General features: G+C 42.9%; 1 protein-coding gene and 15 non-coding genes across 16 annotated transcripts; 15 read left to right on the forward strand and 1 right to left on the reverse strand.

The window, feature by feature from the left end:
- Positions 1–769: 769 nt before the first annotated feature.
- On the reverse strand, positions 770–10,226 carry ago2 (argonaute RISC catalytic component 2). Its single transcript, XM_028963480.1, has 20 exons — positions 10,038–10,226; positions 8,100–8,280; positions 7,901–8,021; positions 7,533–7,714; positions 7,274–7,410; positions 7,066–7,200; positions 6,869–6,956; positions 6,608–6,755; positions 6,406–6,525; positions 6,159–6,281; positions 5,304–5,437; positions 5,040–5,224; positions 4,793–4,952; positions 4,594–4,684; positions 3,613–3,807; positions 3,250–3,384; positions 3,062–3,163; positions 2,765–2,964; positions 1,921–2,056; positions 770–1,743 (listed from the first exon to the last, which is right to left on the reverse strand). Exons 1-19 carry the CDS (start codon positions 10,060–10,062, stop codon positions 1,948–1,950), a joined length of 2,571 nt encoding a protein of 856 aa, XP_028819313.1. The 5' UTR covers positions 10,063–10,226; the 3' UTR covers positions 770–1,743; positions 1,921–1,947.
- Positions 10,227–10,829: 603 nt separating this feature from the next.
- On the forward strand, positions 10,830–10,901 carry trnah-gug (transfer RNA histidin (anticodon GUG)). The gene has a single exon. It is a non-coding gene; the product is annotated as a tRNA-His (tRNA).
- A 188-nt stretch (positions 10,902–11,089) lies between these two features.
- On the forward strand, positions 11,090–11,162 carry trnar-acg (transfer RNA arginine (anticodon ACG)). The gene has a single exon. It is a non-coding gene; the product is annotated as a tRNA-Arg (tRNA).
- Positions 11,163–12,143: 981 nt separating this feature from the next.
- trnar-acg (transfer RNA arginine (anticodon ACG)) lies at positions 12,144–12,216 on the forward strand. The gene has a single exon. It is a non-coding gene; the product is annotated as a tRNA-Arg (tRNA).
- Positions 12,217–12,408: 192 nt separating this feature from the next.
- On the forward strand, positions 12,409–12,480 carry trnah-gug (transfer RNA histidin (anticodon GUG)). Its single transcript has one exon. It is a non-coding gene; the product is annotated as a tRNA-His (tRNA).
- A 189-nt stretch (positions 12,481–12,669) lies between these two features.
- trnar-acg (transfer RNA arginine (anticodon ACG)) lies at positions 12,670–12,742 on the forward strand. Its single transcript has one exon. It is a non-coding gene; the product is annotated as a tRNA-Arg (tRNA).
- A 193-nt stretch (positions 12,743–12,935) lies between these two features.
- On the forward strand, positions 12,936–13,007 carry trnah-gug (transfer RNA histidin (anticodon GUG)). Its single transcript has one exon. It is a non-coding gene; the product is annotated as a tRNA-His (tRNA).
- Positions 13,008–13,200: 193 nt separating this feature from the next.
- On the forward strand, positions 13,201–13,273 carry trnar-acg (transfer RNA arginine (anticodon ACG)). The gene has a single exon. It is a non-coding gene; the product is annotated as a tRNA-Arg (tRNA).
- Positions 13,274–13,465: 192 nt separating this feature from the next.
- trnah-gug (transfer RNA histidin (anticodon GUG)) lies at positions 13,466–13,537 on the forward strand. Its single transcript has one exon. It is a non-coding gene; the product is annotated as a tRNA-His (tRNA).
- A 189-nt stretch (positions 13,538–13,726) lies between these two features.
- Positions 13,727–13,799, forward strand: trnar-acg (transfer RNA arginine (anticodon ACG)). The gene has a single exon. It is a non-coding gene; the product is annotated as a tRNA-Arg (tRNA).
- Positions 13,800–13,992: 193 nt separating this feature from the next.
- trnah-gug (transfer RNA histidin (anticodon GUG)) lies at positions 13,993–14,065 on the forward strand. The gene has a single exon. It is a non-coding gene; the product is annotated as a tRNA-His (tRNA).
- Positions 14,066–14,252: 187 nt separating this feature from the next.
- trnar-acg (transfer RNA arginine (anticodon ACG)) lies at positions 14,253–14,325 on the forward strand. Its single transcript has one exon. It is a non-coding gene; the product is annotated as a tRNA-Arg (tRNA).
- Positions 14,326–14,518: 193 nt separating this feature from the next.
- On the forward strand, positions 14,519–14,590 carry trnah-gug (transfer RNA histidin (anticodon GUG)). The gene has a single exon. It is a non-coding gene; the product is annotated as a tRNA-His (tRNA).
- A 187-nt stretch (positions 14,591–14,777) lies between these two features.
- On the forward strand, positions 14,778–14,850 carry trnar-acg (transfer RNA arginine (anticodon ACG)). Its single transcript has one exon. It is a non-coding gene; the product is annotated as a tRNA-Arg (tRNA).
- Positions 14,851–15,042: 192 nt separating this feature from the next.
- Positions 15,043–15,115, forward strand: trnah-gug (transfer RNA histidin (anticodon GUG)). Its single transcript has one exon. It is a non-coding gene; the product is annotated as a tRNA-His (tRNA).
- Positions 15,116–15,308: 193 nt separating this feature from the next.
- On the forward strand, positions 15,309–15,381 carry trnar-acg (transfer RNA arginine (anticodon ACG)). Its single transcript has one exon. It is a non-coding gene; the product is annotated as a tRNA-Arg (tRNA).
- The last annotated feature ends 277 nt before the right edge of the window (positions 15,382–15,658 follow it).

The following is a 15,658-nucleotide window of genomic DNA, read 5'->3' on the forward strand; positions in this document are numbered from 1 at the left end:
CCAGGTTAAATGTCCACACTAAGAGAAAAATGCAAGTACAGTTACCTGGTAAAAAAAAAAAAACAAAAAAAAAAAAACAATAAAATTAGATTATTTTTCAAAAAGGCCTATTGATTTTTTTTTTTGCACTTTGAATGCATAAAAAGGTTGACATAGCAATTATGGGCCAGTTTCAATTAAAAAACAAAAAGACTTGGCTAAAATATGGGCAGTATTGGGGGGGGGGGGGGGGGGGGGGGATCTGGGGGGGGGGGGGGATCTGGACATTCAGAGACACTGTTTATCTCTGAGGGGGGGGAAACAATATTGAAGTTGTTTAAATTCATAAAAATATACATTTTCAAGTTATTGAGAATGTTAAAGGCGTATACATGCTGTATATGTACTGAAAGCAAACACAACTTTACATGAGAACACAGCACCAAGCACAGATCATTCTAAAGTAGACACCTTAATTCAGGAGGGCACCTTGGGGGCACCCACAAAAAAGGAAAAAAAAAAAAAAAAAGTGACTGATGCACCGCAAACGGTAAGGATGTTAAGGGTGCCTGTTAGTGCAGAACAGTGAGCTGGATTTTTTTTTTTTTATGCTTTGGTGCATGAGTGTGCTGTAGAGAATGCCGCAGCAAGGCAGTGCTTGGGCTGAGAGAGATATCCCCTCCCCACTCAAAAAAAAAAAAAATCAAGAAAAGCCCAGTCGCTGATGTCTTTTTGACCATTATAAAAATACATTAAAAAGGATGAGCTTATTCCCATGGAAATTGTGGACTACAGAGCTAAGACAAGTGTGCTTACGCATTGAAACTGGAAACGAAGGCTCTTAAAAAGAATTAAGGGCTAATGAAACTTGGCTCAGAGAGCACAGATGGTGTCGCTGCTGGGAACCGGTCCCAAAATAGATGAGGAATTTTGGAACTTTAAAGGAGTCTTGGGGCAAATGATTGTCAAAAACAAATCTCTTAGCGACATTAGAGGGGAGGAGCTTGATGTGTAGCCTACCCCTAAATTTGAATTGTCTTACAGTTTTCAAATCTCTCACACTAACCTTCTGCCCAAATTTGTGATGGACGTTCAAGAACAAATACAGTTGGGTTGAGGGAAGATCCCCCTCTCCCTGCCACGTTTAGGGAAGGATAGACAAAGATATCTAAGCATGCTAAGTACTTCAGCCAAGTCTGCTCCAGTCAGTGCATTGTCTCTTTAGAACATGCCCATAGCCGCTATACCAAGAACCTTGTCAATTCAATACTTCATACAATTGCCAGCTTACAAAGGTTAGCATGTAGAGCTTTAACCCTCTTTGGCCAGATCAATCTAATACTGTCCCCATGTTGTCTGATTACGAATGGTCAGTGGGTAAAATGTACTCCGAATAGGATTGCTCTCCTATGTAAACGATTTAGCCCCTAATTAACAAATATAAAACATGAACAACATATAAAAACACACAGCAAATTAAAACAGTGACCCCCCACCCTGCAATTTTTGTACAGACGAATATCACACACTAAGGGCAGCAGGGGTGGGGGGGGGCAAGCAGTTTACAGATTTGGACATGGACTAATGTGGAGTTGTGACAGAAGGTTGGGAATGAGTTTTGTCCACTTGAGGCCTCACCCATGGCTGTTGTGATGTTCAGCAGTGCACAGGAGAACAATGTGGCGATCCCGTTGGATCTGTGCTGATTTGCCAAGAGCCCCGCTGGTGCAGTCCATGACTCAATCATCATGCTGGGTGGCTGGCCTATGCAGCACCAGTAACCAGAAAAAGGCCACAGATTAAGAAAGCCAAACACACCAAAGTTAAAAAACAGGCCCGTACAGACACTTTAAGATCAATTAATCAACATAAACCCTACAACACATTAAATTCTCTCTCTCACACACACACACACACACACACACACACACACAGCCTCACCCATGGCTCCTGGGCCCCGGCCAGCGCCTAGGCAAAGTACATGGTGCGAAGCGTGTCCTGGTGCACCTGCACCGCCTTGGCCAGGGCCTGCTGGTCCCTTCCATTGCTCTGCCCAGATGTGTGGCTCCCTTCAGCACTGCAAGAATGTGAACAAGGCCTTGTGCATAAGACTCTGGGTTCTTACATATTTATTTTGCAAAAGAATTTCGATGGCCATTACGCATTCTCTGCAATTTCTGTGCAAATTTACCAAAATATCAACAACAGTGTTTCTTCCTCCGAGTTTGCCCAAACCAAAGTAAAATGGGCTCCACCATGGTCTGGCATAGATCAGCTGTAATTTACTTCTAAAAGGAGATGCAACTGTGGAAGTGCTGGAATATGGAAGCAACGTGCGCAGTACGTGACGTGGTTCACTACATAAAGCTGGCAAAAATACTATAGACGTGTGCTACTTGTAAATGTAAAAAAGAAAAAAAATTAAAAACATTTGTTGTAACAGGAACTATGTACTATTATAGTTTCACGTCAGATTTCAATTACTTTTCCCAAAACTTTGTGGGTATTTCGTATTCCAAAACTGTCCAAATTCCATGACTTTTCCAGGTTTTTATTTGACCGTGAGAACCCTGAAGACTATTCTATATCATGATAACTTTTGAATATAATTTCAAGTTATGCTTTAAATGGGGCTTTCCCCCAATATAGCACCTGGGGGGGGGGGGGGGGGAGTCTTAAAGGCTGACTTTTTTTCCCCCCCAGCTGCAATAGTTGGGGAAAGCCCCATTTAAAGCATAACTTTTTTTCCCTCAAAGTTTAACAGGTCACCCCCTATCTGTTATACCTGTCGTGCTCCTTGTCAACCAGGTGGTATCGAGCACGGAACGCCACCAGGTGGGCATAGTAAGCTGGAGCCGGGATCGAGACGGAGCGTGTGCAGCGGACATAGGTGTGGCACAGCTGGTAAGTGAGGACCTGCAGCTCGTCAGAAGTGAAATGGTTATCGTCCCACAGCACGTGGTAGTGTGACGGTCTGCTGGTGCCCTGTAGAAATAAATATATGTATAATACAATAAATGTAATACTCCAACAAAAGAAAAAAAAAAAAAAAAAAAAAGCTTTATAAAGATATTTTGCATACCTGTATGCCAGCATGGCTACAAAGGTAGAAGTCAAACTCTGACGGGTGGGTGATTTTGGTGTCCACTGTGGTACCAGCAGGGATATTGCCACTCTTTCCCACCTACATGAAATAAGACAGAACACCAAGCTAAAGTAACAGCTCGGTTTTTCAATCATCATTTGCCTCCCTTGAGAAGAGTGACCAACCCTCTCATTCCTGTCCGTACAGAACAGGCGGGTGTGATGGCGCTTCTGCACTACTACAAAAGTGATGCCTGGCTGGTAGTCCTTTTCAAGCTTAATGCAGGCTTCACGGATTGCCAGGAGCTCGTGTTGCAGCACCTGAGTGACAGTTGGAACACACGGATCAGCGTCAGTAGAAAGGTACAGTAGTAATACTAAGGGCACTTAGTACTATTGTGCAATGGCAAATAAAACTTACAAAACTTAAACTAAACTACAAACATCTGAACAGCAAAATAGAGCAGAGGAGGGAAAAATGAAAAAGAATAGCAGAAACAATGCACTGAGATGCTAAAACAGTAGAGTAAAACTACTCTAGCAGCTCACCTGGTTGAACTGTCCCTCAGAGATGCCATCACGGTAGTATATGATACGCGTGGGCTTGAAGCGAGTGGACTTGTAGAACTGGATGAGCAGTTCACGCACCATGGTGGCCAAGTCCTGGATGATGTCCTGACGGTGTTGCTGAACACGTACTGTGGCACAATAACGGCTGGGGTGGGCATCCATACTGCCCACAACCTGTTGTTGGGGGGTTGGAGTTGTTAGGATACTACATTTTTCAGTGAGGCACTAAAACCACTAGCATCAGAACAGAGAAAGAATCACTATTATACCCCCTCCAATACATATAAATGAAGGTGTGGTTTCAATTACCACTTCATTCCATTCCAGGTTCTTCATTATTAAGATATTGCCCCAAAATATGGTCATTACAAAATATTGCTTTTGGCGCCATCTACTGGTAATGTGTTTTTGTGACTAAAAATTATTTGGGTTAGACATATTTCAAGAAAATATTACATTTCAGCCAATATGCTCATATTAATCTAAATGGGGTGCAAAATAAACATTATGTAAGGTATTTAGTCAGACGCCCTTATCCAGAGCTCCCCGGGCACCTGTCATGGCAGCCCACTACTCACTAAGGGTAATGGTTAAATGCAGAGGACACATTTCACTGTGTGCACCGTGTGCTGTGTATCATGATGACAATCACTTCACTTTCTCTTGTCTTCAGAGCGCCTTACAATCAGTAGTTACAGGGACAGTACCCCTGGAACAAGATTAAGTGTTTTGCTCAGGGACACAATGGTAGTTAGTGGGCTTTAAACTTAGAGAGTGTGAGTGTGTTACCTACAAGGCTACTACCACCCACATAAAGCAGATAACACATACATAACATAACATATATGCATACATAACTGTGTTGACATACTTTGGCATATGCTCGTTCTGAACATAACTGTGGTCTGGTCTTTTCTCTATGACGATTAATTCAATAATGTAAGCAATGTAAAAGCTTACAGCAGCAATGGAGGGCTTCTTCCCATCTCCTGCTGGGGGGTGGGTCACATCAGCACCCAAGAAGATGACTGGCTGCTGGAACACCAAGGGCCTACCGGGGAAGGAAATGTTAGTTTGAGCAATAACCAAGAATCTTTGTTTCCTAGACTCCTTTTTATGAGAAGTAACTGATGGGGGAAAAAAACTGGGATGCACTGACCGGCCCTGCGGCAGAAGGATGTTGTTCACACCACCCAGCTTGACGTTAATCTTCAGACAGAGGTTGGACAGTGTCTGAGGTGTTGTCTTTTGAACATTCTTCACCTGAACACACTGCGTTGCCATGCCCAGCACTGTATCACCAACACGCTTCACCTCGGCTGTAAAAAGAAATTAATCTGAGTCAGTGCACAAACACACAAAAATAAGAGAGGAACTTTTAATAGGTTCACAAGTAGTAAACTCACCATAGACGGGTGTTTTCCCTGGGAGAATGACCACCACCAGCTGTAGGCCCTGGTAAGTGTACTTAAGGTGCTTGAACATGGGCTCAACGCTGTCGGCTCCTTGGGCGTATTTACAGAAGCATGGCTGTCCTTGAATTGGCATTCCTGCATCGCGGGAGATCTTTCGGAGCTGGTCTGTAAACGCCCTGCAAAGACATCAAGCTAATGGCAGCTGTATTCAAATGAAAAATAACAGTACCGTTGAAGAGGAGCGAGGGCACTTACTTGAGCAGGAGCTCGGTGCACTGCCTCTGAGGAGCAAAGCAAGCAATGGCCCACACTTTGATCTCAATTCCAGTGTGAAACTGCTTGTTCCTCATGTCCCATACACCCTGAATTGGGGTAGCTATAGCTTTATTCTGGAAAAAAAGATACAGAGAAAATACATGGGATTAAATATATATATATATTTTTTGAGACTGTCCTCAAAGAGAAAAAAAAGGGCAGGGGTGGTAGTAGCCAAGTGGGTAACACACTTGCCTATGAACCAGAAGACCCAGGGTCAAATCCCACTTACTACCATTGTGTCCCTGAGCAAGACACTTAACCATAAGTTGCTCCAGGGGGACTGTCCCTGTAACTACTGACTGTAAGTCGCTCTGGATAAGGGCGTCTGAAAAATGCCATAAATGTAAATGTAAATGGGAGGCATGCTGTTATCAGAAGACTTCCACCCCCTCAGTGTAAGAGACTCAATAAAATGCAATTTAGCAGTGAAGACAATTGCATCCCATGGGTTGAGGTGACTGATCACCGATTACAGCAAGGCAAATTAACATATGTATTCAGAAGTAATAAAAGATCACACAATATCATGTCTCCCACCACTTTTCACTCTCTCTGCAACAGGGACTACAATGCCCATTTGTCCTGACATTTACAACATCCAAAACACTAAATAACCAACCCCACATTTGTAACAAAACAGTCTCAATCTACCATTGGCATGCAAGGGATTAAAAAAAAACCTTCAAATTATGGCTTTGTTAAGTATGATCTTATTTTAGTTGTTAAGCTGTACAGCATGTAGACTGCAACATTGCTTAAGGTTCACTCTGTTGTTGAATGGATGGTACCTACCCGGCCCCCGTACAGAATGGAAGGTGCCTGTAGAACCCGACCATTCACTTCAGTCATGTCATCTCTTACCATAACCCCAAACTCTCGCACATATGGATCAGAGTTAAAGTTGGCACTTCTCATCTGTCAAAAATAATCAAATAAAAGGAAAATCTGTTAACTTAAGGTTAAAAAAAATAATAATAATAATAATTAAAAATGCAACACACACGTTACATTTGAAGCCAGAGGCGGATGAGCTACTCACCAGTTTGCTGATCTCATCTTGGCGGTCAGGGGCAGACCTGGCAGTGGCACGGATCATAGTGGAGGTCTGATTGTCAGTCAGTTTCTTCACGCACCTCTGGCCAGCAACTATGTTACACACCTGGTGGGGAGATGTAGAACACCCAAAGAGATAAGAGTGAAGAAAACAAAAAATGAAAAATGCACGCACGAGTGCCACTCACCTCCAAGGGCAGATAGGTGTGCTTCTGTTCCTGGCCAACCTGTAAACATGGCAGATGAGGATACCGCAGCACCAGTTTGTATTTGTCTTTGAAGTACTGTGCAACTGTGCATTCAATTGTCTGTCCATTCTCCTGCTGCAAGGGAAACCTTAAATAATAAAAATAAAAAAATTGGAAAAAATTAAAACCTAGAGAATAAACCAAATTGTATTTCAGCCATCTTAATCATAACTTTAAAGATGAATGACATCAGTCTCTTACGTCTGGTGACTGGCTGGTCTTCTAGTTACGTTGCAGACACGATATTTTCTCTTCATTTGCCCACAATGAGTAATCTCCACCTTCAAGCCTTACAAAACAAACCAAAGAATGTATTTTTTTTAAATATGGTTTTATATATATTTTAAAAAGGCCTATTACACATAAATGAAGTTGCAATCTTCAGCATCCTTCACTACCTTTTATTTCCTTGGTGAATTTCACTCTCTGGGAGTCTGTTAAGGGCTTCTGTTGCTCTTCAATGCTCTTGAAATCCAAAACCTCACACATAAACTCAATCACAGGCTGGGCTTTGTAGAAAGCAGTGGCTGACACTGAAAAATTAAATATTGAGTCAGACACTGCAGGAACCCAATACAGAGAGGACAATGCCACGGTGAAACCCACCATCAATGTTAAGCATCATCTTCCAAAGGGAAGGTCTGACAGACTGGTGGAAACCAAACCAAACCTCACGTCCTCCTCCAAGGGGGTTGGAACAGCCTTCTGATGGGGTGAAGAATGATCGGCCAACGGGAGTGTATCTGTGATCAAAAATACAAAATAAATGCTTTGCTGCAAAGAAAAGAAATCTCTCCACATCATACGACATCCTCCAACAGAGTGAAAAGAAAATTCGGGTACAGGTGTCATTAGTAAAACGGACCTCATTGACGGCAAATGTCTCATAACCACATCCAGAGCCTGGATTGTCTCAAAGGGGATGTTGGGGAGGTGGCCAGACAGGGCTTCATGAAGACCTTGCAAGCTGACACAGGACATCCACTTGATGGCCACCTTGAAGCTTCTGTCTTTTCCCTCACCTGGGATGGTCACCTCCAACTCAACCTGCAACACACAGATCAACGAAATTAACAAACGGCAGAGGGATAGGACAGAGAGATCTGTAAGACACAAAAATGGCTTATGGCTAACTTAAATAGCATGTATGCAACATATCAGTCAGGTGTGATTACTGGTAAGCTATTAATAACAACCAATAATACCAATTATTACATATGATTTATGCCTTACTTTGTCCCTTCCTATAGGTAAGGGCATTGCCGTATAGAGGTTCTTTCTTCCATCATACACTGGTTTTCGGTCACCAAAGATCTGCGTTTTAAAGTGCTGGACCATGTGCTCCACTATTTCACTGAAACAAAGAATTAAGCATTATGCATGTGTTTGCCTAAAACGAAGAGCAAAGGGCAGTGCTTTGTTATTTAGTTACCGGTTGACTCTTCGCGGGCATTTCTCGGGCTTGATATCGATGTCGTAATGGTACACATCCAGTTTGGGAATCTCCATCTCAAAAAAATTGGCTTGAAGCTTGATTGTCCGACCCATAGTGCCAAAATCTGGCCGCTGGGGGGGTTTGAACGCATATTCGGTTGCTGGAGGAGATGGAGGAGCTGGAGATCAGAGATAAAAAAAAAAGGTTAACTGTGGTTTTACCATTACAGATGAATCATCCTCACTTTAAAATAAATTTATATAATTATATATTATTATATATAAATTTAATATTATTATATTGTAAGCAAAAACACTGACAAGCAAAACAAGCCAGCAAGACTGAAAATTTGGGATTAAGGTTACAGACTGGAATGTAGTGTTGGGGGGATAAAAAAAAAAAAAAATGTACAAATTTTCCCATATTAACCAATATTGATCATGCATTTGGAGTAAACATTTTATCATCATATAAAGCAAATTAACACACACTTATTCTCATCCTTCCAATTTGAGCCAACGAAACCACTGAAAAAAAAAATTGACTGCCCTACAAAGTAAAATAAATCTCATCATAGAACAGTCCAGGCCTACCACAACGGTTTCACCGACATAGTAGCAATGGCACATTCATTTTAATCCGCATAATAAAATGGTGCTAACCAAATCTACGCAAACTAGGTTTTTCACCTACAAACATTTAACAATATACTGACACGAGCGCGTTCACGTGGTTTAAAAATGTTTTAAAGTAGAAATTAGCGGGTTGCACATTCTGACCCTCTGGAAGACGTCTTCGTTTTATTACAGGCTTTAGCTGATGCGTGGCCCCCGCCCCTTATCAGTCCCAAAGCAGGGCCGAACGTAGGAGTATCCCGAGTCTTATCAATGTCACCACGCCTACAATATACAAACTGGAAATTGCTCCCACACACACTAAACAGCAAACCGGAAGCCACCTGGTAAGTATTTCACGGGGAAAATACTCCTACCTGTAGACCCGAAGAGGGACAGTGGCCCGAACCACGCAACACGCCAAGAGCGACAGAACACACTCGCCAGCCCCCCGGATCGTGCATCTTGGCCGACGGAAAACGATGGTCGGTGCCACCCCGGCCTGTTATTCGCTTGACAGGCTGCCTATCCGGTCTCGGGTGCGGAGAGCTCCGCAACAGGAAACGAGCAGCTGCCGCTCGAAAAACCCTGAGATGAAGCGCCGAGACCTTCTTTTCGAACCCGACCGAGACACTTCTGCTCGAGTTGTCCTACGACAGTGACAGAAACGCACGAAGTGGGCTCCGGGCAAAGGGAGCACAACCAGGCCCCCTTTACGACTTAACAACTCTTCCTAAAATTCCCCGACCACTTTCCCAGGTGAAGGTAGAGCACATTCCTGCCGCCACCGTTTATTTGGAGGATTCCGGCGGAGTCGTAATACGGTGTAACGCAGTTACTTCACACGTCACCAACTACTACAAAGTGCGGACAAAGACAGCTTCTGCGTTAATTCCACCCCCCGTTAAACATTAGCAGCCAGATGAGCGAAGTAAATAGTAAGACAGTAACACAGGGCAGGACAAGCCACGCCAGCAACGAACTAAACCACGTATCGGCTTCGCCGCGGGCTGACGAGGAATCTGGCCGTGACTATCTCAACACCGAAAACGACCCGAAACCGCGTCGTCGCCCCACGCCGCCGAACTTCGACAGCCGATGCTAGCGATTCGGCGCCGCGAAAACGCGCTCAGCTGGTTAGCATAACACGGCGCGTCGCTTCCAAAAAACGACCACGGGCGACAGATCCGCGGCGGGAGCGGAGTTCCCGCAAGCTGCGTGCGAAACGCGAGTTTAAAGGAACCTGGCGCTTCGTCTTTGGCGAGGGCAGAAAAGGCGACGTTAGCTCGCATGCTAACGTTTGATAAGTAGGGGGACTTACTCCCAGCTGCTCCACTTGAATACATTTTAATTTAGACGTCTTCTCACGGGTCCAAGGACGTGCTCCCTTTAATGTATTAAAAACCGACAGAGGCGCGCACACATGTGGCGGCGGACGCTTGTTTTAAAAGCGCTATTAAAATTAATGATAAGAAGATTTAAAATACACCAACATGAGTGGCTGCTGATCCCAGCCCCTTTCCCCGCTAAAATGGCCGGTGAAGGAAGCGTGCTTCAAAATAAAAGTCCTCACGCTTTACCGCTCGTGATGAGCAGTTCATGTAAAAGAATTAAATTCATTATAAGAAGAATACACGTAACACAATTTCATCTACTAGGATTATTATTTTTATTATTAAATTACGACATAGTGTAAGGTGTAATGGGAATGTAAGATACGTGGAATTCCACAGCTGAGACAGGTGAAAATTAGAGCAAGAACTAAGGATTAGATCTACAACCTTGGAATTACTGACATCAAACTCTCTCCAACTGAGCTAACCCAAACCGGAAAAATAGGGACCTTAAAGCAGAACTGTTTTTTAGGGGGGAAATATGCAAAAGATGACTGACCACCAGTGGACCACCACATTCTACTTAGCAGGTTGGAAAATCTTGTTGGAATCCAAGGCCATGCACTGGACAAGAGCTCAAATCCAATATCAATAAATGTCCCTTCTTCAAGACAGAGCATCTTTTTCCATGTAACTCCTTTGCTATTTAACACAGTGCATCCAGCGAATGTTTACCCTAAAAGGAGTGCGGGTGAGCTACTTAACTGTGAGTTAGTGTGGCCGTGATCGTATAGTGGTTAGTACTCTGCGTTGTGGCCGCAGAAACCCAGGTTTGAATCCGGGTCACGGCAGTCTTTTAACAGACAATTTTTTAATGAAAATATTGGAGATCCCTCTTTAATTAAACATAAGATTGTCTTTGGGAGCAAATCCACAACACATTTTAGTGTTTAGGCCTCTCAAAAATTGTCGAATCCAATGCCTGACAGCCAATTAAGATTCACAATCCTAGTAAGGCCAGTGAACCATAGCCTCTGCAGGGCCAGTGGCGCAATGGATAACGCGTCTGACTACGGCTCAGAAGATTCTAGGTTCGACTCCTGGCTGGCTCGTGCATTTGTGTTCTTTTGATCATTGCTTTAAAATGATTTTTTAAAGAGCTCAAATCCAATATCAATAAATGTCCCTTCTTCAAGACAGAGCATCTTTTTCCATGTAACTCCTTTGCTATTTAACACAGTGCATCCAGCGAATGTTTACCCTAAAAGGAGTGCTGGTGAGCTACTTAACTGTGAGTTAGTGTGGCCGTGATCGTATAGTGGTTAGTACTCTGCGTTGTTGCCGCAGCAACCCTGGTTCGAATCCGGGTCACGGCAGTCTTTGGATAGACAATTTTTTAATGAAAATATTTGAAATCCCTCTTAAACTAAACATAAGATTGTCTTTGGGAGCAAATCCACAACACATTTTAGTGTTTAGACCTCTCAAAAATTGTCGAATCCAATGCCTGACAGCCAATAAAGATTTACAATCCTAGTAAGGCCAATGAACCATAGCATCTGCAGGGCCAGTGGCGCAATGGATAACGCGTTTGGCTACAGATCAGAAGATTCTAGGTTCGACTCCTGGCTGGCTACGTGCATTTGTGTTCTTTTGATCATTGCTTTAAAATGATTTTTTAAAGAGCTCAAATCCAATATCAATAAATGTCCCTTCTTCAAGACAGAGCATCTTTTTCCATGTAACTCCTTTGCTATTTAACACAGTGCATCCAGCGAATGTTTACCCTAAAAGGAGTGCTGGTGAGCTACTTAACTGTGAGTTAGTGTGGCTGTGATCGTATAGTGGTTAGTACTCTGCGTTGTGGCCGGCAGCAACCCCGGTTCGAATCCGGGTCACGGCAGTCTTTGGATAGACAATTTTTAAATGAAAATATTTGAAATTCCTCTTAAATTAAACATAAGATTGTCTTTGGGAGCAAATCCACAACACATTTTAGTGTTTAGGCCTCTCAAAAAAATTGTCGAATCCAATGCCTGACAGCCAATTAAGATTCCCAATCCTAGTAAGGCCAATGAACCATAGCCTCTGCAGGGCCAGTGGCGCAATGGATAACGCGTCTGACTACGGATCAGAAGATTCTAGGTTCGACTCCTGGCTGGCTCGAGCATTTGTGTTCTTTTGATCATTGCTTTAAAATGATTTTTTAAAGAGCTCAAATCCAATATCAATAAATGTCCCTTCTTCAAGACAGAGCATCTTTTTCCATGTAACTCCTTTGCTATTTAACACAGTGCATCCAGCGAATGTTTACCCTAAAAGGAGTGCTGGTGAGCTACTTAACTGTGAGTTAGTGTGGCCGTGATCGTATAGTGGTTAGTACTCTGCGTTGTGGCCGCAGCAACCCCGGTTCGAATCCGGGTCACGGCAGTCTTTGGATAGACAATTTTTTAATGAAAATATTTGAAAATTCCTCTTAAATTAAACATAAGATTGTCTTTGGGAGCAAATCCACAACACATTTTAGTGTTTAGGCCTCTCAAAAATTGTCGAATCCAATGCCTGACAGCCAATTAAGATTCCCAATCCTAGTAAGGCCAATGAACCATAGCATCTGCAGGGCCAGTGGCGCAATGGATAACGCGTCTGACTACGGATCAGAAGATTCTAGGTTCGACTCCTGGCTGGCTCGTGCATTTGTGTTCTTTTTATCACTGCTTTAAAATTATTTTTTTAAAGAGCTCAAATCCAATATCAATAAATGTCCCTTCTTCAAGACAGAGCATCTTTTTCCATGTAACTCCTTTGCTATTTAACACAGTGCATCCAGCGAATGTTTACCCTAAAAGGAGTGCTGGTGAGCTACTTAACTGTGAGTTAGTGTGGCCGTGATCGTATAGTGGTTAGTACTCTGCGTTGTGGCCGCAGCAACCCCGGTTCGAATCCGGGTCACGGCAGTCTTTGGATAGACAACTTTTTAATGAAAATATTTGAAAAATTCCTCTTAAATTAAACATAAGATTGTCTTTGGGAGCAAATCCACAACACATTTTAGTGTTTAGGCCTCTCAAAAAAAATTGTCGAATCCAATGCCTGACAGCCAATTAAGATTCCCAATCCTAGTAAGGCCAATGAACCATAGCCTCTGCAGGGCCAGTGGCGCAATGGATAACGCGTCTGACTACGGATCAGAAGATTCTAGGTTCGACTCCTGGCTGGCTCGAGCATTTGTGTTCTTTTGATCATTGCTTTAAAATGATTTTTTAAAGAGCTCAAATCCAATATCAATAAATGTCCCTTCTTCAAGACAGAGCATCTTTTTCCATGTAACTCCTTTGCTATTTAACACAGTGCATCCAGCGAATGTTTACCCTAAAAGGAGTGCTGGTGAGCTACTTAACTGTGAGTTAGTGTGGCCGTGATCGTATAGTGGTTAGTACTCTGCGTTGTGGCCGCAGCAACCCCGGTTCGAATCCGGGTCACGGCAGTCTTTGGATAGACAATTTTTTAATGAAAATATTTGAAATTCCTCTTAAATTAAACATAAGATTGTCTTTGGGAGCAAATCCACAACACTATTTTAGTGTTTAGGCCTCTCAAAAATTGTCGAATCCAATGCCTGACAGCCAATTAAGATTCCCAATCCTAGTAAGGCCAATGAACCATAGCCTCTGCAGGGCCAGTGGCGCAATGGATAACGCGTCTGACTACGGATCAGAAGATTCTAGGTTCGACTCCTGGCTGGCTCGTGCATTTGTGTTCTTTTTATCACTGCTTTAAAATTATTTTTTAAAGAGCTCAAATCCAATATCAATAAATGTCCCTTCTTCAAGACAGAGCATCTTTTCTCCATGTAACTCCTTTGCTATTTAACACAGTGCATCCAGCGAATGTTTACCCTAAAAGGAGTGCTGGTGAGCTACTTAACTGTGAGTTAGTGTGGCCGTGATCGTATAGTGGTTAGTACTCTGCGTTGTGGCCGCAGCAACCCCGGTTCGAATCCGGGGTCACGGCAGTCTTTGGATAGACAATTTTTAATGAAAATATTTGAAATTCCTCTTAAATTAAACATAAGATTGTCTTTGGGAGCAAATCCACAACACATTTTAGTGTTTAGGCCTCTCAAAAATTGTCGAATCCAATGCCTGACAGCCAATTAAGATTCCCAATCCTAGTAAGGCCAATGAACCATAGCCTCTGCAGGGCCAGTGGCGCAATGGATAACGCGTCTGACTACGGATCAGAAGATTCTAGGTTCGACTCCTGGCTGGCTCGTGCATTTGTGTTCTTTTGATCATTGCTTTAAAATGATTTTTTAAAGAGCTCAAATCCAATATCAATAAATGTCCCTTCTTCAAGACAGAGCATCTTTTTTCCATGTAACTCCTTTGCTATTTAACACAGTGCATCCAGCGAATGTTTACCCTAAAAGGAGTGCTGGTGAGCTACTTAACTGTGAGTTAGTGTGGCCGTGATCGTATAGTGGTTAGTACTCTGCGTTGTGGCCGCAGCAACCCCGGTTCGAATCCGAGTCACGGCAGTCTTTGGATAGACAATTTTTTAATGAAAATATTTGAAATTCCTCTTAAATTAAACATAAGATTGTCTTTGGGAGCAAATCCACAACACATTTTAGTGTTTAGGCCTCTCAAAAATTGTCGAATCCAATGCCTGACAGCCAATTAAGATTCCAATCCTAGTAAGGCCAATGAACCATAGCATCTGCAGGGCCAGTGGCGCAATGGATAACGCGTCTGACTACGGATCAGAAGATTCTAGGTTCGACTCCTGGCTGGCTCGTGCATTTGTGTTCTTTTGATCATTGCTTTAAAATGATTTTTTAAAGAGCTCAAATCCAATATCAATAAATGTCCCTTCTTCAAGACAGAGCATCTTTTTCCATGTAACTCCTTTGCTATTTAACACAGTGCATCCAGCGAATGTTTACCCTAAAAGGAGTGCGGGTGAGCTACTTAACTGTGAGTTAGTGTGGCCGTGATCGTATAGTGGTTAGTACTCTGCGTTGTGGCCGCAGCAACCCCAGGTTCGAATCCGGGTCACGGCAGTCTTTGGATAGACAACTTTTTAATGAAAATATTGGAAAAATTCCTCTTAAATTAAACATAAGATTGTCTTTGGGAGCAAATCCACAACACATTTTAGTGTTTAGGCCTCTCAAAAAAAATTGTCGAATCCAATGCCTGACAGCCAATTAAGATTCCCAATCCTAGTAAGGCCAATGAACCATAGCATCTGCAGGGCCAGTGGCGCAATGGATAACGCGTCTGACTACGGATCAGAAGATTCTAGGTTCGACTCCTGGCTGGCTCGTGCATTTGTGTTCTTTTGATCATTGCTTTAAAATGATTTTTTAAAGAGCTCAAATCCAATATCAATAAATGTCCCTTCTTCAAGACAGAGCATCTTTTTCCATGTAACTCCTTTGCTATTTAACACAGTGCATCCAGCGAATGTTTACCCTAAAAGGAGTGCTGGTGAGCTACTTAACTGTGAGTTAGTGTGGCCGTGATCGTATAGTTGTTAGTACTCTGCGTTGTGGCCGCAGCAACCCTGGTTCGAATCCGAGTCACGGCAGTCTTTGGATAGA

This window comes from Denticeps clupeoides, chromosome 20 (genome assembly GCF_900700375.1).
Source record: "Denticeps clupeoides chromosome 20, fDenClu1.1, whole genome shotgun sequence".
Lineage (NCBI taxonomy): Eukaryota > Metazoa > Chordata > Actinopteri > Clupeiformes > Denticipitidae > Denticeps > Denticeps clupeoides.